Here is a 25626-nt window from a genome sequence, read left to right as displayed (position 1 = left end):
AGGGAGTAATGATTTTTATTCTTTGCTCCACTGTATTGCCGGCGTATAAGGTGACAGTTGGGGGGTCGTCTTATACGCCCCGTCGCCTTATACGCCGGTATATATTTTTATTGTAACACATTTCTGGATGAATTGCAGGGAAGGGCTTACATATTTAAGCCCTTCCCGACAATTCATCCCGCGATCGCTGGCAGCCCATTGCTTTCAGTGGAACCTGCTGTATTGCTGGCTCCATTGAATTCAATGGGCAAACATCGTTCTTCTCTGCCACAGCTGTTACAGCTGTGGCAGAGAAGAATGATTTGTCTTCTATATGTTCTCAATGGGGTCGGCGCTGCTGCCGCCAGCCCCATTGAGCGCATATAGAGAAGAGAACAGAAATCGCAGATCGCACATAGGTGCGATCTGCGATTTCTATGGCCTTAAGAAGGAACGTTGAGGTTCTTGAAACCTAAAATACTCCTAACACTCTCCCTATAGCAGCTCCACCAAGATACCACTTTCCCTGAACTAATGTCAGAATGCATCTGTGGCGAGCCGCGGGAGGGGCAGATTTTAATACTCGGGTGACACCTAATCTCGCCAGCCACTCACTGCAGGGGGGTGGTATAGGGCTTGAACGTCGCAGGGGGAAGTTGTAATGCCTTCCCTGTCTTTCTATTGGCCAGAAAAGCGCGCAAATTTCTCAGGGAAGAAAGTGAAAGTAACCCGAACATCGCGTGGTACTCGTCACGAGTAACGAGCATCTCGAACACCCTAATACTCAAACGAGTATCAAGCTCGGACGAGTATGCTCGCTCATCTCTAGTAATAAGTTAAAAAAAAACCTTTTGCCATATTTATAATAAAAGAATCTAAATCATAAAACATAAAATGCATATTTGGTATGACTGCGTTCGTAAAAGTCCAATCTATCAAAGTAATGCATTGTTTACAACACACTGTGAACATCGTCAGAAAAAAAAGAACACCAAAAATGCGCATTTTTCGTTACCCTGTCTCTAAGAAAAAATGCAATAAAAAGTAATCAAAAAGTTTTTTGTGTGTATTCCAAAATGATACCAATGCAAACTACAGGATGTAACCGAAAAAAATGAGCCATTGCACAACTATGTCAACGGGAAAAAAAAATTATTTCGTGCAGAAGATGGCGGCAGACAATAATAGTAAAAAATAAATATCTTTGAAAAAAAATAAACGTAGTATAGCGAAGAAAAAAAACCTATAGGCTAGGTATCGTATTAATCGTACTGACCCATAGAATAAAGTTTTCATGTCCTTTTTGGTGCAGTTTGTGCGCGATAGAAACAGGATGCAACAAAAGTTGGCGGAATTTCATTTTTTTTCAGTACATTTTATGGTAAATTAAATAGTACTATTGGAAAGTGCAACTCGTCCCGCAAAAAACAAGCCCTCATACAGCGACATCGAAGGTTAAAAAAAAAGGAGTTAGCATTTTTTTAAAGGGGGGGGGGGGGTGAAAAAAACGAAAATTAAATAAAAGCTCTGTCACTATAGGTTAAAACTGCTCTGTGGGGACATTCGGCATGGTCAGACACTACTTATTGCCATTCCAATAGTTTCCTTTCCCTCTTTACTTTTGAATAGCCTATTTCCAATATAATATCACAATGATTCATAACACCTATATTTATAGGGCTTTCGTTAGCTTTCTGTTTATTATATAGCTTGTATCTAAGGTGTAACTTGATCTGATAATTAATTCCTGAATACCATATACCTTTTTACTTTCTGATTTTTGACACGTCCCATAATATAAAATTGTGATGAGTTGAATCTATCTGTATGTGCGGTAATAAAAGTCAGAATGAATGAAAAATTATAATTTGTTGAAAAATATTTGCTTTTCCAGAACTGGAAATTATGCTGGAATAATGGAGGCCAGTTATTGTAAACTACAAGAAACAGTAAATAGAAGTCCATGAGGTATTCAATAAATTCATCCAAATACAAAAGTTTAGCGCTCTCTCCTGCTGGTTAAATGAAATATTCCATGGCATCGCAGCTTGAAGATTCTTGGGTGCTAGCCCTGAGTCATTCGGCACAAATCGTAAATCACTGAAGAGACTACGGCTCCATAAAAGCTGTGATTAAAGAAGAAGTGAACTTTCAAATGTGTCTTGGCACCGACATGGTCTCACGCCGTACCTCTGCTATGGGATTTTATATTTTGATACAAATAAAGATTTCTTTTATGGAGCCAGCGTCTCTTCAGTGATTCAATAAATTCCTTTCACTCCTTTCTTAGATTACAACTGTCTGGATGACTCTCCAATGTGGCCACCATTACAGCCAAGTAGCTGCTTACAGCCATGAAATGAATGAGTCTTCCAAAGTGGGTATTGCTCAATGTCCTTATTGCCGAAAAGGGTATGTAGAGGGAGGTTATCCATATGCGACAACTTCTTTTTAGAGGTAAGGGAACACAATAAGCAAGACTTGAGCCAGGATCACAAAGAAGAGAGTTCACTTTTTTTCTTGTATATCAGATAGGAGGATTGCAAAAATGCTATCCTTCCACTCACTCAGCAGAAAGATACTTCCAGTAAGACATCAAAATGAATGGTTGGTCATGAGAGATTTTCTAGTATGTAGCTAGGCTTGGATTAATTGCTAGTTTTATTGAGTACAATGTGCTTTTTGGATTCTGAGGTAATCTATGGCCTTCCTGACCTTGTATTGTCTTCATGGGTGTTCTCTGAAATCAATTAATGGACTTAGCCACAATGGTTAGAAACGCTTCCAATGTTGTTGTTGCTTGTCTTCAAGATTGACCTTCATTAAAAGGTAATTATAGACTGCTTTCAAAGCGCACGTATCACCTGTGCTTTTTACAAATTAAAACCACATAATGAAACATATTCCATTTTCTAATCTGTTTTTCTTTTCTGATTTTGTAGATTTTTTAAAAATTCTTTTGCCTCTTTATGACTAAGGAGGCTGCCCTCTTACCTGAGCTGCAGTTAACAGCATTTAGAGATGTGCTATACAGCACACAATGAGCAGGAGCTGACCCACTGGGAGAGTATTCTAGGTATGCTCTGTGCCATGTACTGTTGTATCTTGTCTACACCGGAAGTGATGGGTGTAGACAAGGGTTAGGCTGCTTGACAGGCAGGTGTCGCCCCCCCATTCCTGATTGTCTGCAGGAGGTTCTCACTGTAGCCGATGGGTTTCCATGCAGCCCCTCCACCACTGTGCCTTGTGAGCTTTGATTGGCTACCTTGCCGATAGCGTCTTGCAGCAGGTGGCCTACGGGGAGACTAAGAGGGGCGCAGCTACGTTGACAGCGGCTCAAGATAGCGCCTGACAGCCGTTGGGGGATGGCAGCAGAGGATGGAGAGCGGCGGAGTAGAAGGGGAGAAGGCAGAGCAGCGGGGAAAGTAACAGGTGCTGGCCTGCAACACTGGAGGACATAGGGAACACTTACAGTGCCTGGAAGCTTCGGTGATGGTAGGGCGGACGTGATGGTCACATCAGGGTATGGACATCGCCAAATTAAAAACAAATCCCCCAAAATTCTTAAGACATAAGTTTAACATAGAAACTTGATGTTTGTAATAGGTCATTTTCTGAAGACCTGTTCCCTTTAAGCTTTGATTAATTCACTGTATTTTGCTGTACTTTTTCTTTCCTTCTAGAATTGGAAACTTTATTCCTGTTGTAATTATTGTATCTTTATAACAAGCACGGACCTTTTTTTAAAAGTTAAATAATAATTTACCTGTGTAACTACAGTACATATGACAAATACTTTATGCTGCAGGTGTTCCAAATGCGGTAACTTGCCTTGGTGCGGGACCAATGTGCCTGAAACAAAAATTTGGGGCATGGTGGGCTCAAAGGGGTTGTCCAATTGTAAACTACTGATGGCCTATCCTCAGGATTGGTCATTAATAGTAGAACTGCGAGGGTCTATAAGCAGGGATCTCCATCAATTAGCTGTTATCTGGGCTGGTACATTTAAGCACTGAGCTGATTTCTACAGGAAACTGATAGCTCCTTTCCCACTGCAATGCATCCACTTTGTATTACAGGCACACTGAAACGAATGGGAACTTGGCCTGCAATACCAAGCCTGGCCACTACAGTGGGAATGGAGCTGTCTGCTTCTCTCAGATATCAACTTAGTGGAGGAGCGCACCAGCTCAGCGAACAATTAATCTTCAGGAGTTCCTGCCAATGTTCTGTTCATGATTTCTCTTGGGGATAGCCAGTAGTTTGCAAGTAGACAACCCCTTTAAATGATGAAGCTTTTTCTCATAATTTCAAGTGACCCAAAACTATCACATCTAAAAGTACCTGATGTACTTACAGCTACTAGATTTACGGTAGTTATCGTTACACACACTATGTTTTTTGTGGCTATTCCATTCACAAATGTCTCTGAAGGCACAATAGTCTCAATCAGATTTCCTCCTTTTTTACCAAAATTGTCTTTAGATGAGCAGAGGAGATTTTACTACTATATGTAAGGGTATATTGTTACTAATGTTTTTTCATCATTTTATATTATATGTTTTTATGGGTTTTCACACTAACATTTGTTGCTGCTTCTCTTTTTGTGCAGCAGATTTTGAGAAATGTTACAGAATATCAGTTTTTATTTAGATTTTGAATCTGATATTTTCAAAAACGTAGCCTGAGCTCTGTCAGCAGTGATATTTATGCTTTTTTGACTGGTGCACTTTTTTCTATTTAAGGGCTAAGGCCTCATGTCCACGGGGAAAATCAGATCCGCTGCAGATTCTCCATGTAGAATCTGCAGCGGGTCCCTCCTGCCCCACGGACATGAGCGCTGAAAATAAGAATTTAAAAGCATTTACCCATCCGTAGCGGGCGGGGAAAGCCTTCTCTTCCTCACGGCCGGATCTTCTTTTCCGGCCGGCGGATTAATTCGTCACGCCGGCGGCACGTCGCCGGCACTTCACCGACGTGCCGCGCACATCCGCCGAGCCGAAGCAAGAAAGATCCGGCCGTGAGGAAGAGAAGGCTTTCCCCGCCCGCTCCGGTTGAGTAATTCTTTTAAATTCCTATTTTAGGTCTCCCGCGGATCCGGACGGCTTCCATAGGCTTCAATAGAAGCCCGCGGGAGCCGTCACCGCGGGAGACCCGCATGAAAATGGAGCATGGTCCGGATTTTTTCATGTTCCATTTTTAAAAAAATCCCTTTTATTGACCATCCGCGGGTATTTATCTACCCCGCGGGTGGTCAATGCATCCCTATGGGGTGCGGATCCGCGGGCAGAAGAAGAGTTAAAATCCGCTGCGGATTTTAATTCTTATTTTGCCCGTGGACATGAGCCCTAATGCCCATGGCCAGATTTCTGCCACGTGAAACACAGCAGAAATCCGCAGCGGTATGCCATAGCTATTAGGTTCTATCGAACCTAATAGCTCAATGTTCACGCTGTGGAATTCCACCATGGAATTCCGCAGCATGAAAGAAAGCGCGGTATGCTCTAATTGCCATGGCAAAACGCACGGCCAGCTTCTATTGTAGTCAATGGAAGACGTCCGTCACACGATACTTCAGCTGTTAGGACAGTGGAAGTATCGCGTGATTACGCGCCACCGCTGGCAGTGTCATCCGCCACTGCCGACGTGTCATGTGCTACATTGCACATGCATGCCGGCTCACCAGACGGGACTCGCACAGCGGATCCGAAGAGATGAGTATGGGGTCCTTGGGGGAGGGGGGGGGGGCACCATGTCTGACTCTGCTGCGATATTCCGCTGGTGGTGTCCGACTGTGTTTACTGCGGAAGTCACCTATGTAACATTGCGACAGATCCGCGGCTGCACTGGACAAAGAGGGTCTAGAACATCAGATAAAAGTACAGATTGCTGCTACTTAGCTGTACCTCCTAGATTTCAGCAACCCCTTCAACTGCATTAACTAAGAGTCTACCACTTAAGATTTAGTAGAAACAATAAAGTGTCCCTTCTTTGTCATTTGCTGGACCATAAATGAGTCCTGTGCGGTAAGAGTTCAAATACTCCTCAGAACCAATACATGTAAGTGTTTACCTTCCAAGAGCGTCTAGCACGTTGTAAGAACACTTAGTGCTGCTATGTCCTGCCATTGATACTACTTGAGGGTGCAGGTCTGTGCTTCCAGAACACAATTTAGTGTCCTTTGTTGAACTGGAAAATTAGCAGAGATGAAAACTAAATCCCTTTCAATAAATGAAACTATTAAAAACTATTAATATAATTTCACTGTTTCATTTCAAAGAGCCTTGAAGTCATTATGCAACTTTATTTATTTTAAAAAATTATATTCGGGTATTATTCTTCCTTTTTTAAGTACTAGGAGTGGACATTTGATTGCTCTACTACGAAAATGAGTTGATTCATAAAGAAGGTGAATTCAAAGCGGTGTCCTACTCGGTTTACAAGGAAAAAAAATGTAAATGCTCCCATCAAAGTTATTGTCTACTGTAGTTCAGTATCTGCCTGTATGCTCATGTGAGTAGATATTGCTATTACATACTTCCTATGGGGTCCCCGTTCATTCCTCATAAAGTGTCTGTCCAATGCCAGTGGTCACACGTGCTCAGTGTCGCCACCTAGATCCTCTTGTATATGAGCAGCAAAATTATTCCTACTTTTGTGCAGGCCGGATAATAAAAATCCATGCAGTTTCTCACCAGATTTTAGCAAATTAGGTGGATGTTCAGGCAGGGAGACAAAAATGACAGCAATGGACACCATAGCAAGTATAGAACAGCCATATCTAGCCACAAGAGGATTTTTTAAATTGTCTCACTTAAAGACATATGTTTTGAGTAACCTGAGTAATGTAACATCAATGACTACTTGTACTCTTTTATTGTAGTCCTGTTTCATATTTATGTGTAGTACATCTTTGAGGGCTGTTCGCAGAGGCAGGAGTCAGCACAAAAGAAACCTGTACTCATATACATTGTTTATAAATTAATTGAGCCTAGACTTGATTTCCTTAAATGTTTCTCTTATCAAAGTATCCACTCTTAAGGCCCACTTACACGTAACGATTATTGCTCAAAATTCGTTCAAACGATCACAAATGAGCGATAATCGTTGCATGTAAACACTGCCCTCGTGCACTTCTCACCTGAACGATGATTTTAAGGTGAGATTAAAATCCATCTTTCAGCCCCAGAGAGATAAAGTATCTCAACAGACCCCATGCTGTGTTCTTCATGGGAGATTACATTGTATTCTGCTGGCAGCCCTGACGAGAACAATGTAGCTATGTAGCCCACATGCTGGGCTCTGCAAACAGCTCCCAGAGGCCCTTTTTGAGTTTGTTTATTTTCTGTATAAATTCTTTATTTATGAATTATGGGGTAGGAACCGAAAGGAAAAAGGGATGGAGGAAAAAATGTTACATTTTCCAATAATCAGAGAAAGGAGCAAATGCAGTTCACAAGGTATTATATTACATCTTAAACAGAAAATGCAAATGATCAGGAATGAAGGGAAAGGCAACCGAAACGAGGGAAGGATTGGGGAAAACTCTGCTTTTGTGATCTATTACAAAAAGTATAAAGATGTTATGTTCCAGTAAAAAAGTATATTGTGTGGCTATTTGACATGGATATAGCGAAATATTCATTTATTCCTAAATACAATCCATTTGGTCCTTATTTTAAGGTATCTTTCCATTTTTCCTGATTAGATGCTTCTGGTTTTTTCAAAACTATTTAAAATGCAGATCTCATTGAAACATTCCTGAACGCTAGGGGGGTCTGATTCTTTCAGAGACCCTTTTACATGAAAATGAAGATGATAAAGTGTTAATAGACATTAGTGTCCATTAACGCTTTATACAGAATGATCGCTAAAACTTTCAATCTTTCATTTGTTTAAAAGATTATATTTGCATGTAAATGAGCTTTTAGCGCCCTTTTACATGGAAGGCTTATTTTTCAGATTATTGCTGGATTGTGCAAAACTGAACAATTTTGATTCAATGTCAACACTGCCAGCAGCTGAATGGCAAACAATAATTCATTCACTTATCATTTGTCATTCACTCTAGGCAGGCATAAAAGTCAAATAGTGATTGGCCCATGTAAACAGGCAGTCATTTATCTATGCATGACTACCTGATTACTGTGAATGGAGGCGGGCGGCCAGAAGAGATCTTCTTACACTTAGCAGTGGTCACAGTATTTATTTGCCTAAATAAATACCTATTTGTCATAATTTAACTTTTTGTGTTCACTTCTGAAAAACTGATGGTGTATAAGGTACATGCGTACATCTGAAGGCAGTACAACATTTACATTATAGCAAATGCAAAACACGTTGTACCATACCGCACTTATTTTGAATTCTGTTTGTACTTGCTTATTGATGTTGACTTTATGATTTCATTAAAGGGAATCTGTCAGTCCCCTAATTATCCCCGGGCTGCAGGCAGACACGGATTTCACGGATCTATTACTTATACTGATAGGTTTCCAAAACAGCTGATCCTACGGGTCCTTTTACACAGGTCAAGAAATTGTTTGCACCAATTCGCTCGTTCACTTATACAGACTCCTCTGCCCGCGCTGCACAATTTTTAAAATGTAAGCAATCAAAAATGATGGAACTGATCCTTATAAGTGACAGACCACTGAAATCTCTGTATTTGTCACTATCCTATAGTGCCCACAGCCCGCGGACAATTATCAACCTCATCAGTTCCTTTTAACTGAAATGTATCAAGCCCAATACTATATATGTGTATATATCTTTTTTTTGTTTACTTCAGTACACATTTTGGAACTTTATACCGAAGAACCTATTTGAGCAGTTCAGAAGAATAGCAAATTTTTACTTCCTAATTATTTTCCTTGTACAGGTAAGTTTTTGGAAAAGTTTAACATTTATTAAATTGTAATAACTTATTTTTTGTGTTTACATTTTTGTCATTTAAGATTTCTACATTTCTTATCAATTTTTTTTTTTAGTTAATACTCTTTTTTGTTAAAGGAAAATGTTCGCATATTTATATGTAATGTCTTCACATTCTTCCCAGAAATTAATATATTTCAGAAAAAGACCTTAATTTCAGAGGGTCATTGTTTAGTTTGTATTCTCAATGTTAGTGTTCAGTGCTACAGAATTCCAGCACATGTGGTTGGGCAGAGGTTGCCATAGATGTAGAATATCATTTGGCCATACAATAGTTTGATTGCAAAGAATTCCAACCCTGCAGTTTGACTTCATAATGGATTTCAATATCCCAAGGTTATCAGTTTCTTGTGAATGCCTGCTCACCAGGGACCGCAGTATGATACACTCATTAGTTCTATAACAATGCAATCTCAGATATACACAGCCTGCACCTTTACATGCAATGATTAATTATAGCTCAAAATCCGCTCAAATGAATGAATTTGAGCAATAATTGTTACATGTAAACGCGCGGCCATCATGCACTATTCGTTTACTTGTCATTTATTCCTGAGTTTCAGCCTGCATAAATATAGTTGTTAGTTCGTTTGCTTGTCATTTGGTTTAAATGGCATTCATTCAGTCTTTCACATGACTTGAGGGGAAGGGGGGATTGTTTGCCCAGTTAAACACAATGGCTTTTTCTTTACACTACACTAATTAAAAAGCTCCTGGCCAGAGATTCTTCGCATAAACACACCTGAGCAAACAACATATACAGTGTTTACATAGATAATGAGGAAAATGTCGAGAATTCCAAACGATTATCTTTACGTGTAAACGCTCAGCTTTTGAAGCAAAAAAGTTCATTTTTTCGTTTAAACTACAATCGCTGCATGTAAATGGGGCTTTAACATATGTTTTTTCAGTTCTAAGACAGACGCATCATAGCATTGTCTGCCTGAAGAGCAACTAATGCTCCATTGTGCTTTATGAAACAGCTTTGCATGGACTATTTGCCTGCTGCATACTGTATTAAAATGTCTTGTACGTTTTGTAGACTCAGTGAGGACATTGTAGACCTCTATATTTCTGTCTATAGATTTTTATGGAGAGGGGGAAGTAGCAGCTAAAGTTTAAGGGCCTTTTTACACAGTCCAATAAATTGTTCAGTTTCCTGCATCCAATGGGAATCTGAACAATTATCTTTCTGTGTAAATGCATGCCCCAACAAAGAATGAGAATTTGTTCGCTTCTTGTTCATTGTTCAATCAGTCAGTGTCTGTTTATTGTGAATGGAGGTGAGAACAATCCCCGACCTGCTCTGCCTCTATTCACTAGCAATGATTGTTCCTGTGTAAAAGCACAGGAAAGATTATCAACATCTGTGCCCGACAAGTCATCCCATGAAAAAGGGCTCTAAGAGACAAGCAGAGAGGAACAGAGAAACACCGCTGAAAGATCTAGTAAGTGTTTTATCTCTGTGCTGGATTTACAGCTACACTGCTCAGTACTGCTGTATAATGCCCTTCCTTCATGCTTTTGCTGCTTTGAGGATGTGTTTCTCTCTGTGTCTCATAGCAGCTACTCATCACCTTCTAGCTCACTGAAAACTGACAATTAGTCTGCAGAGAAAAGAAGGTGGTAAAAATTTTCATTATATAGAAACAGCCTGATAAATAATATTCAACAATCCATAGAAAAACTTTATAGGACGCATCTATATACACATGGGGAGAATGCAGCTGTGCTGGGGAAGAAGATTCCTAGAAGGTTAGCGGAGTTATTAAACTAGGGAATGGGGTAGGGGGGGCAACCGGAAAGATAGAGGGGAAGATATTATAAACAGTGACCTAGGACTAAGTAATGAAAATTGGAGTGGAGCGGTGGGAGGGGTTAGCACTGTAAAACCAGTTAGTAGGGCTACAACTAAAATAAAAACTAACCAAAACTTTCTGAATTGTATTTTGACTAATGCTAGAAGCCCAAACAATAAAGTTGATGAACTGGAGGCAATAATGTCTAAGGAGGGAAGGGGGATCCGGGCGTCTGCGCGCCTACGGACGGGAGCGGGATCCAGGCGTCCGCGCGCCTACGGACGGGAGCGGGATCCGGGCGTCCGCGCGCCTACGGACGGGAGCGGGATCCGGGCGTCTGCGTGCCTACGGACGAGAGGAGAACAAACAACAAAAACATGAATTTCAATCTGGATCCAGGCAAACACCAGCAGAACATAGAGTCTAGACTCAAACATCAACAGGCAGACTACACCCATCTGATAGTACACAGAGCTAGGAGATGTTACAGCATCTGTGGAGAGGAAGGCCCAATAAGATATTTCCAAAAGGAAAAGGGACCTTTTACAATGACCGATAAAAGACAAACAGCAGAGTTGGAAGCATAGCCTCGTGGACCAGTAAATGGCTAGAATTGGGCCCTATTTTTTTATATTATATATATATATATATATATATATATATATATATATATAGAATACATTTTTTTTTTCTTTTTATTAAACATTTTTTAAAGCTTTTTTTGTTTTTGCATTAAGCAAATACAACAACACACAACTGTTTTTCTCCCCTCCCTCCACCCTCCCATCCTCCAGGGTCTCTCTCTCAAAAATCGTGCCATCCTCTGTGGGGATCATATAGTCCGTAGGTCCTATTTCTTATTCGGTCATATCAAATTTGTCGATGAGAGTTTCAATAGTAAAACCTCAATTGTGTGTCCTTAGTGGTCTCCCTCTTTGTTTTCCTTTTTCTTCCTCCTTTCTTTTTTTTTCCTATAGCATTCCACCTGCAACCCAAAATCCATCATATTTCGACATGTATTATATTTATTGACAACATTGCTGGGTGCACAATTGTAATAACTGATATATTGCAGCCAGCACCTGATGTGTCTGCTGCTTCGCCTTAACCACACTCACTATAATAATATAAAAAACACTTCTGTGAACAGTGCACTATATCCAGAAGTAGGCAGGAAACCGACTAGAATGCTTTTTCCTTAGCGTCAAATGCTGTTTCTATTAATGTTGTCAGGAATTCCTGTAAAACACCCTCCGCTTTGTTCCTCAGTACAGGAGAATAGACATTTGGCATGTAATTTGCCTACAAGACGGAGGCTGATTCATGCTACTTTGTAACAGTGTTACATAATTATTAGGAAATTAATTGTGCAACCAATGTTGATTTGCAATTCTAGCATTGTAATACAATAGAAATTATTTAGGAACATGAGAGCTGCTCTTTTATTGGGGTTGTCTCTTGAAGACAACACCCCCTTTAGGAGCCAGAATGGGGAGTCACTCTGTATGTTCCCTTTCTGGAGGACTTGAGCCATCTTTGTATTACAAGGAATCTTGTGAAAAGTATTTTTAGAAAAATTGAGGCTGTTGTAACTGTAAAAGAAAATCCAAATCCCTTATTAATGCTTGTGTTTTGGAATAGAATGTCCAGCCAGCACTTATAGGTGTTATGGTCAGGTGTCCACATACTTTTAGTAACATTGTGTATGTATAACCCGTTTCCATCCTACACTGTGTATTTACAGTGCAGCAGGAAGGTAGTTAAGACTAAGCAACAAACATATCAGGAGTTAGCTGCAGTATACAACTAGACCCCTGCTATAACAGCCAGGATCAGAGGTAATGCTGATCCTGGACGCTTAACACCTAAGATGCCACACTCATTATTGACCGCAGCATCTATAGAGTTTGACAGAATGAGGGGCCTCCCCTTGTCAGCCCATCGCCTCCACCCTACGGGACATGATCACGGGGTGCAGTTGCATTGCTATGACACTTGGAGACTTACCAATGACCTCCAGATCTGTTATGCACAGAATTCTGTTAGGCTTTACCACTGACAAGCAGCCAGTAATAAACTTCACTATATGTGGTTGGAAAAACAATGCTAGGATTGCTGTTTATATTAATCCCACCTCCCAAAATGTAGAATAAAAAAGTGATAAAAACTTTGTAATTTCTGTGAAAACTTTCTTCAGCCCACAAAAAACAACCCTTAATACAGCCACATTGATGGAAACATAAAGTTATGGCTCTCCGAAAATCCTGCGAACAGGTCATCAATAGTTCAGTACTGGACAACCCTATTAAGGGATTAAGAAGAGCTGTGCTGTCATTGGGCTTGTGCTGGTTTGTAGATACTCTGCACCCAGTAACAGTGACTGGTTTGGAGAATCTACTTATGTGACCCCAATTAGTTTCCTCTGATTACTGTTCACTTCCAAGTTTCTTTCACAAGCCATAAAAATAAATAGGTTTACACTTTGATTCACATTTTGGTTGATTTGTATTTTGCGGTGTCTTGCAGCTTATCATTGATACCCCAACCAGTCCAATAACCAGTGGTTTGCCACTATTCTTTGTCATCACTGTGACTGCAATTAAACAGGTAACTAATTCGTGTAACTCCTATATTCTTGTTTTTAAATGAGAAGTCCATGCCCTGTACATTTCTTATTTCTCTTACCTGCACAGGGCTATGAAGACTGGCTAAGGCATAAAGCTGATAATGCTATGAACCAGTATTCTGTCCATGTTATACAGCATGGCAAATTGGTGCGAAAGCAAAGTCGAAAACTTAGGGTAAGAGTCTGTTGTTCCACTTTCCATACAATGCTGATTATATGGGTTCTGCCTACACTACTATGTACACTTATAATTTTGGACTTCTGTTGATCTCAGATCACAGATGGTATTTCTGAAGGGCATATAAATTTGGCTATAAATAGATAGATATAATGACATTTTCTTAATAATAATAATCAATTAAATTTTTTTATGTTTAAAAAAGGTTTCACATGGTCATAGGCCATCAATAGTAGATCGTCAGTGGTCCGCTGCCTGGGATCCCGATGATCAGCTGTTCACCAGGCTGGTGTGTTTGTGCACTGAGCTGATTTCTGCAGGAAGAAGACAGCTCCTTTCTCACTAAAGTGGGCAGACTTGGTATTGCAGATTAAAGGGGTTGTCTCGCGAAATCAAGTGGGGGTATACACTTCTGTATGGGCATATTAATGCACTTTGTAATGTACATCGTGCATTAAATATGAGCCATACAGAAGTTATTCACTTACCTGCTCCGTTGCTAGCGTCCTCGTCTCCATGGTTCCGTCTAAATTCGCCGGCAGCTTGCTTTTTTAGACGCGCTTGCGCAGTCCGGTCTTCTCCTTTCAGCACGAGCCGCTTCAGTGTGCTCCCCGCTACAGCTCTTCTGCGCATGCGCAGACGAGCTGTCACTGCTCGGGAGCGTGCTGGAGCGGCCATTCTGTACCATCCTCTGTTAGAGGAAGGTGCAGAGCTGCCGAGCTGTCCGGAGAAGCCGCCGTCCAGCTGTCCCGCCGTCCAGCTGTCCCGCCGTCCAGCTGTCCCGCCGTCCTGGTAAGTGATAGGCCGGGGGGGCTGCCGCTGCGCCGGGGGGGGGCTGTCGCTGCGATGGGGGGGGCTGTCGCTGCGATGGGGGGGGCTGCCGCTGCGCCGGGGGGGGCTGTCGCTGCAATGGGGTGGCTGTCGCTGGGCCGGGGGGGGGCTGTCGCTGCGATGGGGGGGGCTGTCGCTGCGATGGGGGGGGCTGTCGCTGTGCCGGGGGGGGCTGTCGCTGTGCCGGGGGGGGCTGTCGCTGCGATGGGGGGGGCTGTCGCTGTGCCGGGGGGGGCTGTCGCTGTGCCGGGGGGGACTGTCGCTGCGATGGGGGGGCTGCCGCTGCGATGGGGGGGCTGCCGCTGTGCCGGGGGGGGGGGGCTGCGCCAGTTACCTGCTGCCTGGCGGTGGGTGACTGGTCGGCCGTGTTCACTCCAGGGGTCCGGTCGGCGGCTGCAGGGCGTCTGGTTGTCATGGAGACACAGCTGGTAGCGTCTCGGGAGCGCGCATGTCGGGCTGCAGCAAGCGAAGGGAAAAGAGCCGGCGGCCATCTTGGGAAACTTTTTAGAAGTTGCTGAAACGCTGGAACGGTAAGTACAGACCAGCTAGAAACGTCATTTACAGGGGGGCTTAGTAATGTGTGCTTAATTAGGGGGACTGGGCAAAAAAAAAAATCCACTCCTGCCTCGAGACATCTCCTTTAAGTTTCCACTAAAATTAATGGGAACTTTGCCTGTAATACCAAGCCTGACCACTGCAGTAGTAACTGAGCTATCTGCTTCCTCCAAAAATCAGCTCAGTGCATGAGCGCAATGGCCTGGTGAACAGTTGATCGTCGGGATCTACTATTTATGGTCTATTCTAAGAACAGGCCATCAATATCTACCACTGAACAACCCTTTAACCCTTTCCAATCCACTGTCTGACCTCTGAAGACATTATGATTTAAGGCTGTACAGCTTCGATTTTGGAAGACGTACGTTGGAGTTCTCTTACTGTATATTGCCAGCCTCTCTGCTGTTGGAGCCTATCCAACGTGTCACCTCATGCAGTACTGGCTTTAGCCAGCATATAGCCCCAATGTATAACGCCAGAAAAAGAGTAAGCCCCCTAGGAAAACCAGGCTACAAATTGGATTGGAAAGGGTTAATATGGCAGACAATGGCCATATCACTTTTGAACCAAAAGACTGGTATATATATTTATGTGGAATAAAGTCTATCCTTTTTAGAGTGTATTTGGTGGGCTCAGGTACAGACGGCAGAGCCAGCTATGTTGTTTGTCATTGCAAGATAGATAAAAAAATAAACTATTTCACAACAGTTTTTTATGGGCACACACTTGTACCACATGGTAAATGTTCTACATTATACTTCTTTCTGCTACTTTGTAGGTTGGAGACGTTGTAATGGTTAAAGAAGATGACGTTTTTCCATGTGACCTGATACTGCTTTCCTCCAGTAGGGAAGATGGCACGTGTTTTGTTACAACAGCAAGTTTGGATGGGGAATCCAGTCACAAAGTAAGCAAAAATGTTTGTTCTTGTATCGTGAGGGTGATAGTGGCTGTACTATATTAATAGGCTAGAACATACTATATTGTGTATTTTTGACAGACTTTTTAATATATCTATGACACTCCTACCTCATTTTATGCATACAGAGACTTCTGTGTATATATATTATGTATTGGTTACATTCAATTATTATATATTATTTATTCTTTACTATGGTATTCATTAAACCTTTGCCAAATAGATCATAGTGACATATAATCTAGCAGTAGACTGACAAGTTAAAGTGCCTATAGATCTTCAATAGTTGTTGGCTGAATGCATGTTTGGCTAATGACTATTTCTTCTAGCTCCCCATATGGACAAATACTTGGTTCAGCCAAAGGTTCATGCAGACAGTGAAAAAGGTCACCGCCACACAGCTCTGGCAGCGGCTTATTCCAGAAGGGACAGATGTTGAAATTCAGCATGCCCAATCCTTCTTTCCCCAGGAAACACCCATTGGGAGAAAGTGAAATATTAGCATTATTCATCTACTCCTAAATACATAACCATTTCACAGAGACCTCAAAGAAATGCTAATATTTAGAAAGTCAGGCCTGGTATCATCGTGATTTCCCTTTCTGTCACCGTTCCTCATTTCCGGTCATAAATAACCTCCTTAACATATATCCTGTGGTAGTCGCTGTAGCCCGTTGGCTTTCTTAGAAAAAAATATCCTTCCTTACGCTCCATCCATGTGTCTCGGCAATTTTTCAATGAAGGATAGACGAGTGACAGTCTTAATTGGAGGGAATTGGAGGGATAACGTTCTCCATATTGGTTGCCTCAGTGTTCCTAAAGCAGATTAAATTAAGAAACTGCTGAACAGATCTTGCCATAAATGCGGTGGCAGCTGATTCGTGTTTAGTCATTTTTAAGACACATTAGTTATCAAATATTAGATCTGCATAATGTATAAACAGACAAAAACCATTGCAGTATTATTAGTCACACTGATGTGTCCTACAGGTGTGGTTGCCTATGGCCAAGTCCTTTTCATATATGTGTGAGGGTAATAATGAGGGAGTGCATCTCCAACAACCCCTTTAAATAAGGTTTCCATCTAGATATTTAGTCTTGTGCCAATCCTAAAAACAGGCTTGTAGTATTAACTGTGTGGACAGCTGATTCACACCAGATACGATCCCAGAGGGTAACAAGCTGTGCATTTGCTGAGACCAGAACTGTGTTCTTCCTATGTCTTCTGCAGTATTGTATGTGACATAACTGTTGCTAACACTATTGAATTACATATATACCTTGTATATTTCTGTTCCCCAAACTAGACCTATTTTTCTGTTCAAGACACAAAAGCATTTTACAATGAACAAGAAATGGACACGTTACACGCTACCATAGAATGTGAACAACCTCAGCCAGATCTTTACAAGTAAGCATTCATTTCAATGATTAATATCAACACCACTGATTGTATAGTAGACATTACAACAGTATACATACAAGAAAAGGAACAATCATTGAAAATCAATGATTCGGGAGGATGGAATTAAAAGGACAGGTGTTGGAGAGAAGAGAAAGATCTATGACTTTATATGAAATTTATTGTAAAGGGTCAGTGGGGTCAGAATAAAATGAATATTGTGATTTATATACCTGTAAAGGCCCATTTACACATACAGATGTCTTTCAAAAGATAGAAAGATCAGCAATTGTTTTGCATAAAGTACTAATAGGCACTAATTGCTATTAGTACTTTATTAGCTTCCTTTGTATGCAAATGAGCTTCTGGGAGCTGTTGTGGAACTCAGCAGGAGGTCTGAGCTCTGTAATTAGCTCCATTGTTCAGCCATGGAGAATTCAGCACTATGGATAGCGGACACAGCATGCGGTCCTGCTTATCTGCTGTTCTGCTGAACTATGGATTTCAAGTAGAACTGAAAACCGTTGTTCAGCCGAACAGTGAAAGATGGGCACATTTAGACACAACGATTATCGCTCAAGAGACTGCTTTTGAGCAAATTTTGAGGGATAATTGTTGTGTCTAAATGGGCCTCAACTCTGAGCCCCCAGAGTCAGAAAAGTTAGCAAAATGCTCTTATTAAGTGACAGCTATAAAGTGCCCATACAAAGTCGCCTTAAACTGCATTGCCCACCATAACAGTGCATCTGTCTTGTCCCTCTAACAGTACAAACATAAGTAGAAGTCAGCCCAGTATAGTGCTAGTGATCAAGGATTGTCCCATTGAATCTGGGACATGTGAGAGACTTGTATCACCGAGACACACGTTGGCATATCCTGCTCTCGCTGCTGCTGCACTAAAGTACTGTTGATATTCGCTAATATAAAGTATCTGCAGTAGTATTACAGACATATTACTTTGCTTACTTGTTTTACTTGATACTTTCATTGTTTAGGTTTGTTGGTCGGATCAACATTTATAATGAAACCGAAGACCCGGTTGCCAGGTTAGTTAATATAATGTACTTTCCTTCATGCTGATTTCTTCTAGTTCTGTAAATTGTTGTAGTTTGTTCATAAATCTTCATTTCTTCTGAATTGTTTCCCTAAATACATCCAAGTGTGTGTATTAAAATAGTTTTTCCCTTGGTTTTATTAGGCCTCTGGGGTCAGAAAATCTGTTACTTCGTGGTGCTACATTGAAGAACACAGAAAGAATATTTGGTAAACAGTAGCAAACTTTAAGAATATGCTCCTTAGAGGTCTGACCCATTCAATCTTGTGGGAAGTGATGATGATAAGGGACATTGGTTATAAGTTAATGTTGGGGATATTTATTAGCTTCGGGACTTGGGGTATGTTGACATATTTTAATTCCGGCAAATCTGTATTGGATTTTTTCCAATGTGGATCTGCCACAATAATCTATGCCAGATTTCCAAGGCTGAGAATTCTGCCACACATTTGCATGGAGATGCGCACACAAATGGAGCCCCATTCAATAGGGATTAATCGCATGCAGCTACCTGACGTGGCGATATGCATGTGAACTGTGACAAGAATTGGCGTAGTTACCATGTATTGAAAAAGGTGGATCAGCACTCAGGAACTCATTCAAATAAAAAGCAAAATCTTTATTCGTCCAGCAAGTAAGACGCGAAGTTTCAACTTATTATAGGTCTTTGTCAAGCAAAAGCTGCAAAAGCTAATAAAGTCTTGGGGTGCATTAAAAGAGGTATAGGGGCGAGAGACGAGAACATTATACTTCCACTATATAAGGCACTTGTCAGGCCCCACATGGAATACTGTGTACAGTTCTGGTCACTGGTGCTCAGGACAGATGTCACAATGCTTGAGGGGGTTCAAAGAAGGGCAACTAAACTAATACATGGAATGAGAGGACTGGAATACCCAGAGAGGCTATCAAAATTGGGATTATTTACCCTGGAAAAAAGACGGCTAAGGGGTGATCAAATAACTATGTATAAATACATGAGGGGACAATACAAGGATCTCTCCCAGGATCTGTTTATACCCAGGACTACGACGGTAACAAGAGTGCATCCGCTACGTCTAGAGGAAAGCAGGTTTCATCACCAACACAGAAAAGGGTTCTTTACTGTAAGAGCAGTGAGACTGTGGAACTCTCTGCCTGAGGATGTGGTGATGGCAAAATCCATAGAGGAGTTTAAAAGGGGACTTGATGTCTTTCTAGAGCGGAAGGATATTACAGGATATAAATCTTAGGTCAATTGGTAATCCGGGTATACAGACAGGTAGAAAATATTAGGGGTTGATCCAGGGATTAGTCTGATTGCCATTAGGGAGTCGGGAAGGAATTTTTCCCCCAAAAGAGCTAATTGGCTCCTGCCTCTTGGGGTTTTTTGCCTTCCTCTGGATCAACAACACAGGAGGATAAACAGGCTGGACTAGATGGACATTGTCTTCATTCGGCCTTACATACTATATTGGCGTGTCAATTTTTTTTTTCCATGATGCAGGTTTTAAAATCCGAATAGGGAAATAACTGCATCATATGAACTAAGGTGCGCCTTCCCATCGAGTTCAACATAATGTAAAAACAGCATAGATTCTAGCACAGAATCCACATTGGAATTTGGGCCAATAAACTGTGTACATGGAGTCTAAAAGTGTGTGTCCATCCAGCGTACTATGCTGATTAACTTGTTAATACATAGACATATAACTTTTGGTGCTTTGTGTTTTTCAATTTATATAGTGCTGCAAAACCTGTCTACCTGCCGGCTCCACTAGGAGTTGCCTAGAAGCTTACTGCATACTGTTTTACTATTGAGTTCAGTATGCAGAAAGCAGAATTTTTTTCTTGTATCGCTATGTCTATGCCGGTTCTGTGTCAGAAAAGCTGAGCTCCAGCAGAAAATAATCAAAACAAACAAAAAAAAAAGAATTCCCAATATAAAACATAAACCAAACAACGTCTGGTACAGTACAGTAATATATTAGGGTGGTTTCACATCTGCGCTCGTATTTCCGCTTTACTGCTAAGTTTGGGGAGCAGAAAAGGGGAATCCACATGACCAAACAGCTCCGTCTTAGGACTGAACAGAACAGCGCCGAATGGACCTCATTGACTATAATGGGGTCCGTTCGCTTTCCATTCAGCTGCCCAGCCTTTAGCTGGAAGATAAAGATGCATGCAATGCTTTTTTTTTCGGTATTTATTGCCAGATCTTCGGCAGAACCTCCCATCAGATGTTACAGCGCAGTTGTGAAATCACCATTAAATATTGCTGTTTTTGTTATTCTGACAAGAGATGAATAAAACACTTGCAAAACTGTTGTGTGACGACTGCATAGATCATAAATGGAGGAGTATGTAAAATAAAGGGTTGAGGGGGATCGTCAGCATATAAGTAGTTATAGGATGCTGCACTGCCAATTTCGTAGTGAGTTAATTGAGCAGATCTTGGACTTCATTGCTCTCAAGTAACCATCTCCTATTACGCTTTTTTCTACTTCCAGGTGTTGCTATATATACTGGGATGGAAACCAAGATGGCATTAAATTACCAGTCCAAATCACAGAAAAGATCTGCTGTTGAAAAGTAAAGTGTTCCCATCCATTATTTATAAGGGCAGCCACATGCGACAATTTAATGTAGGAAGACACCCAGCAAATCTCCAAGACACAATATTGAATTCCATAGTTGTACTCTCATATAAATGGCTTTTCTGGTTCTTTCATCAAGTAACAGACAGTTAATTATAAGTAAACTTTTCTTTTTAAATAAATGACTTTTTTTTTTCTTTTTTTTTTTAGTTAGAGGCGTTTTATGAAAAATGTAGTTGTTTTTTTTAACAGGCTGGCCATGCTGAAAAAAATAATAAAAGAACATATATTTTTTTGTCATTTGTATAATATGGCATATATTCATTCACGCCAAGACCCTGCAGCTTCAGCACTGCACATCCAGCAGTCAGTTTGTAAATGGGATGTCACATACTGCTGCAGTCACAGGCCTCAGCAATCCACAGATTACCTGCAGAACCGAGGTTAAGGCCTTTTACACCGAACAATTATCGTTTAAAAAAAATCATGAAAATGAATGATCATTATTCAATGTGAACAAAGCCTTACGACCAAATGATGATAAATCATTCGCCTTTCATTCCTCGCTCCTTTTCGCTAGCTCGTTCACTAAGCGTTCAGTTTAAATACCGATCATTCAGCCGTTCTCCGTCACTTATACAGTGAATGTGAATGACTGAACTATTTCTCATTTGGATGAGCCAGCGATGGATCTGCCTATATAACGGTTGCCCGACTGAATGAGCGAACTCTGACATCATTCGTTCTTTCAAACGATGAATCGACCTTTAGAAGGTTTAAAACAAAGTTGTTTAAGCTCTGTATATTGATTGATTAGACAATCCCCTTCAGAATAAAACTGCTGTCAGTTCGGTTCCCAGCGGGTAGCCAAATTTTCGGTTGAAGCCCTACCTGGCCAGATGTTTGCCCTACATGGCAATTCTGCTAGAGTGAGTTTTCATTCTGGCTTATGATCTGTGGCCATCATAGAGACAACCCCTTTAACTATGTAGATGCATGTGCCTGTTTGGTTTTTATTTTTTTTGCTGATTAGTATATCTTAAAAGCGAGATTCTTCTGACAGGACCAATACCCTATTATTAATTGTGAACTATCCTTTTTTTTTTTGAGAGCGAAAACCCGCAGAAAGCTCCAAGGGCAACATTACATATTAACAGTCCTACTCTTGCATTTTGCAAAAGCTGTGTACAAAAATGCTGCAGCAAAAATGATCACACATCTTGCCCTGTAATGATCTGCAATGTCCTTCATAGGCTTTATTCACACAAGCGTATACACGTGGCTATGTAGCCGTGTTGTCCCGCCCGACCAATATATGCAACCATCTGAGGCAAAATCGTTGCACCATAAAAAATAGCGACTGCTATTGTTGGGTGAAAAAATAGTTCTGCTTCTATCTTTCGACTGATATATGCTGGTGGTTCCCATAGACTCCTATGGGAGCGGAGGAAAAAGTGAGAGGGAAGGCAGTTTAGCAGCACCCAACGCTGCGGAAAGCTTACAGGTGCCTCTATTTAGGCATTTGAAGTCATTCCGAGGATTTATGCCGAGCGGGGTATCTCCAGTCTGTGACGTATTTTTTCGCTAATACATTGCACCCAGTCGTGTAAGTGGATGAGAAAACGCAAATTAACTCGTAATTGGATCAGGGAAAATTGTCCATTTATGCGCAGACGAGCGAACGTAAAAACACATACGTTCATGTGAAGGAGCCCACAGCCTGAAAGTAACACATAGTAATTTTGGAGAGGGGGGAGGGGGGGGGGGGGGGGGGGGGATTTGTGACCAGATCAAGGAAGAAAAATAAAAACACCTGCTCAGGATCTAGCTGATACTTGTGAATCTTTTCTTATTTAGAGCTTCCTTCCCTGTTGGATGGGGTACTGACGATGAGTGGATGTTTATATGTAAAACCTGGCATACATTTAATTGACTAATGAAAAAATCCATTTTCCCTGTAGGTCAATGAATGCTTTTCTCATTGTGTACCTCTGTATTCTGATCAGCAAAGCCTTAATAAACACTGTGCTTAAGTATGTGTGGCAGAGCGAAGCTTCCCGCGATGAGCCTTGGTACAACCAAAAGACCGACTCTGAAAGACAAAGGAATCTGGTAATCATTGCCATTCGTTTTTTTGGCCATTGGATATTAACTGCTTATTCTAGCTGGCTTCTACCTGTATAGATTAGCTGATGTAAGCAGAAATACCTTCTCCGCTGCATTATGAAGCTATGACGCAGGTGGCTGCCCATAGATATCCATTCAGCATGTCCATTACAAGTGCCTCCTATTCAGCAAGCAATGATCTGTGAAGCTGGCCTTCTGCTTTATAGTAAAAAGAAGTTGAAACAGTGTAATTAATATTTTATGCTTCTTGGCCTATAAGAACTGCACTGGTTTGTAGATCTTGTATTACCTTGTAGGACTGATCATTGCAGTCACTTGTGTGCGATGTTCTGGGATGTCGTGTAGTACAGTATTCACTCAAGTCCCACATTTAAGTGTTATTGATCTGCGTCATTGGAAGATGCATTTTGCAACGGTAGAAGTATTGTGCTGCTCGTGCCGATACCAATACCTACTGAGAAGTGCCCATTCATCTGGTGGCTGGAAGCATCTTTGAATAGTATCCTAGATTCTAGAAAAGCAAAAAAAGTACATGAAACAGAAAATACAATCCTGCACCTTATTTGTGTATTTGTACAACATTTATCGTCATTTTTAGACCCTGTTTATATTGCGTTTTTCACCACAAATTATTTGTATATCAAACCCAGAATGAAATCTGCACAAATAAGTGTCCCATTCAAATAAGTGTCCTAGTCATTTTATGAGGATTTGCACCGCAGTGCTTACGGCGCGGATTTTTCCGTATGCCAATATGAAATTGCGGTTTTCTGCCATAGATTATTGGGCAGATCTGCATTAGTTGTTTTTCCCAACACAAATTCTGCTGTGTGAATAAGGTCTTCGATCCAACATTCTGTGCTTGTAAATGTCATGCATCTTTATAGCAGTCGGCATTCAGTCTGCGCGGAGCCTTCACTAGTAACCTTGGAGCTTAATGCATACGGTTTTATTATTGAATCCGTTGTATGTATGGTCCCATACAGCACCATACAGAGCTATAGGAACTCTGCACCGCCATACAGGCTCTGTACACATGATTCTGCTGTAGGCATAATGCAAAACTGACCATAATCACCATTCTGAACTTTTGGAAAACTCTTCTATCTGAGAGCTCCAATTTGAATTGTGGCCCAATGTTTCCAGAACTGGATATATCTAAGAGACAAACAGAATTTTAACAACATGTCAGATACAGTAGCCTCTGTTATGACATTGCATTTGGGGCATACAGTCAACATGGATATTTGAAGAGAGCATCGAAGACATGCCCTATGTGTACACAGCTTGTATGTCTGTATAGTTTGTATACTTCTGCAACACCACACCATATATGCTCTTACTTGTGCAGTTCAACGCTTTAATATAGTTGAAATAAAGGCATGCTGATAAACATTGGACAGACATATGCCATTTGGTAAATGTCTGTCACGTCACAACATCAGGAGTTGCTCTTGAGTTTAAGCCAAATGCACATCATAGGCAGCAAGTGTGTAGAGAGCCTAAGGGATTATTCAAGGAGGTTTTTATTTTAGAGGTAAATGTTATTTGGATCCTAGTTTTGGAATAGTTCTTTAGGTATAGTTTATCATATCCATGGTGAGCAGACGACCCTTCATCTCTCACTCCCGCCTTTCTTCAGCACTCTGTTTTTCTTTGAGCTGTCATCTGGCACAGTTCTCCTCAGCTGTCCCACTTTCCACTCTGCGTACTCCCTTTCCTCCGCTCTGCTCTTTTCCCTCCTCGGGTTTTCTTGCTTTCCTCCTGTGCCGCTCTCATTTCATTACTGTTTATTCTATTTGTTCTCTCCTCTGTTGCGTTCCTTTGCTTTTTGGTTCTATATTTAACTCCCATTCTTAATGTTAATTGGTGTACTTTCTTGTAATGGTTTCTAAAACACTATGAAGGAAGTTTACTGTATAAGAAATGCAATAAATAGTAACAACACTGTTATATTGCTCTAAATCACAAAGTGTATGTATAGATTATATCATTTATTTATTTATTTTAAGGAGCACTCCAATTACCAGAGAGAAATCTCTGTCATGCACCACTTTGGGCTGCTTTTACACGGAGCGATAAATCGTTTGCGTACAGTTGGCTTAAGGGGGTTACTACACCAAAGTATTTATCACCTCTCACAGGATACATGTATTATAGCTTGGGTGATTACCGCTGGAACTCCCAGGGATCACGAGAACGACATACCTCCAGCCCTTCAAGTGAATGGAGTGGCAGTGTCACATTGGTGACAATTCATTCACTGTCTATGGAAATAGTTGAATGGTACATTTGGTTATCTCCATCAGTCCTATAGAAGTAAATGGAGTCGTTATCATGCATGTACTCTGCTGTTCAATTCACCCACAGAATAGGTGAAAATGTATGATTTCTGGGGGGCTGACTATAACGTAAGAATGGTGCACCCTGAGTCCCACAGGTAAATGGAGTAGTGATGTGCATGCATAACAATCCCTCCATATACTGTACTTCTATAAGTGCTGAGCTTTGTTATCTCCATTAGTCATCTAGATGTAAACGGAGCAGTAGTCACTCATGGACACTGCCATGCAATTCACTAAGAAGGACCTGGGGTGCACTGCTGTTTTGAAACCTGGGATCCTATTAGTTGGACCCCCAGTGGTC

At 41.1% G+C, this 25626-nt stretch overlaps 1 protein-coding gene across 3 annotated transcripts in view; it reads left to right on the top strand.

Moving 5' to 3' along the window:
* ATP11A (ATPase phospholipid transporting 11A) overlaps positions 1 to 25626 on the top strand; it is a 157946-nt gene that overhangs the window by 78706 nt on the left and 53614 nt on the right. For all 3 annotated transcript variants that reach the window (XM_066579697.1, XM_066579712.1, XM_066579706.1), the window contains exons 3-11: positions 8771 to 8860; positions 13239 to 13319; positions 13406 to 13513; positions 15681 to 15809; positions 17129 to 17232; positions 18219 to 18269; positions 18422 to 18486; positions 20767 to 20848; positions 22815 to 22965. In XM_066579697.1, coding sequence (XP_066435794.1) covers positions 8771 to 8860; positions 13239 to 13319; positions 13406 to 13513; positions 15681 to 15809; positions 17129 to 17232; positions 18219 to 18269; positions 18422 to 18486; positions 20767 to 20848; positions 22815 to 22965 — 861 coding nt within the window. The remainder of the gene's footprint in view (positions 1 to 8770; positions 8861 to 13238; positions 13320 to 13405; positions 13514 to 15680; positions 15810 to 17128; positions 17233 to 18218; positions 18270 to 18421; positions 18487 to 20766; positions 20849 to 22814; positions 22966 to 25626) is intronic.

Source organism: Eleutherodactylus coqui, chromosome 1 (genome assembly GCF_035609145.1).
Source record: "Eleutherodactylus coqui strain aEleCoq1 chromosome 1, aEleCoq1.hap1, whole genome shotgun sequence".
Lineage (NCBI taxonomy): Eukaryota > Metazoa > Chordata > Amphibia > Anura > Eleutherodactylidae > Eleutherodactylus > Eleutherodactylus coqui.
Note: the sequence above shows the minus strand (reverse complement) of the source record. Positions and strands in the feature narration are given on the sequence as shown.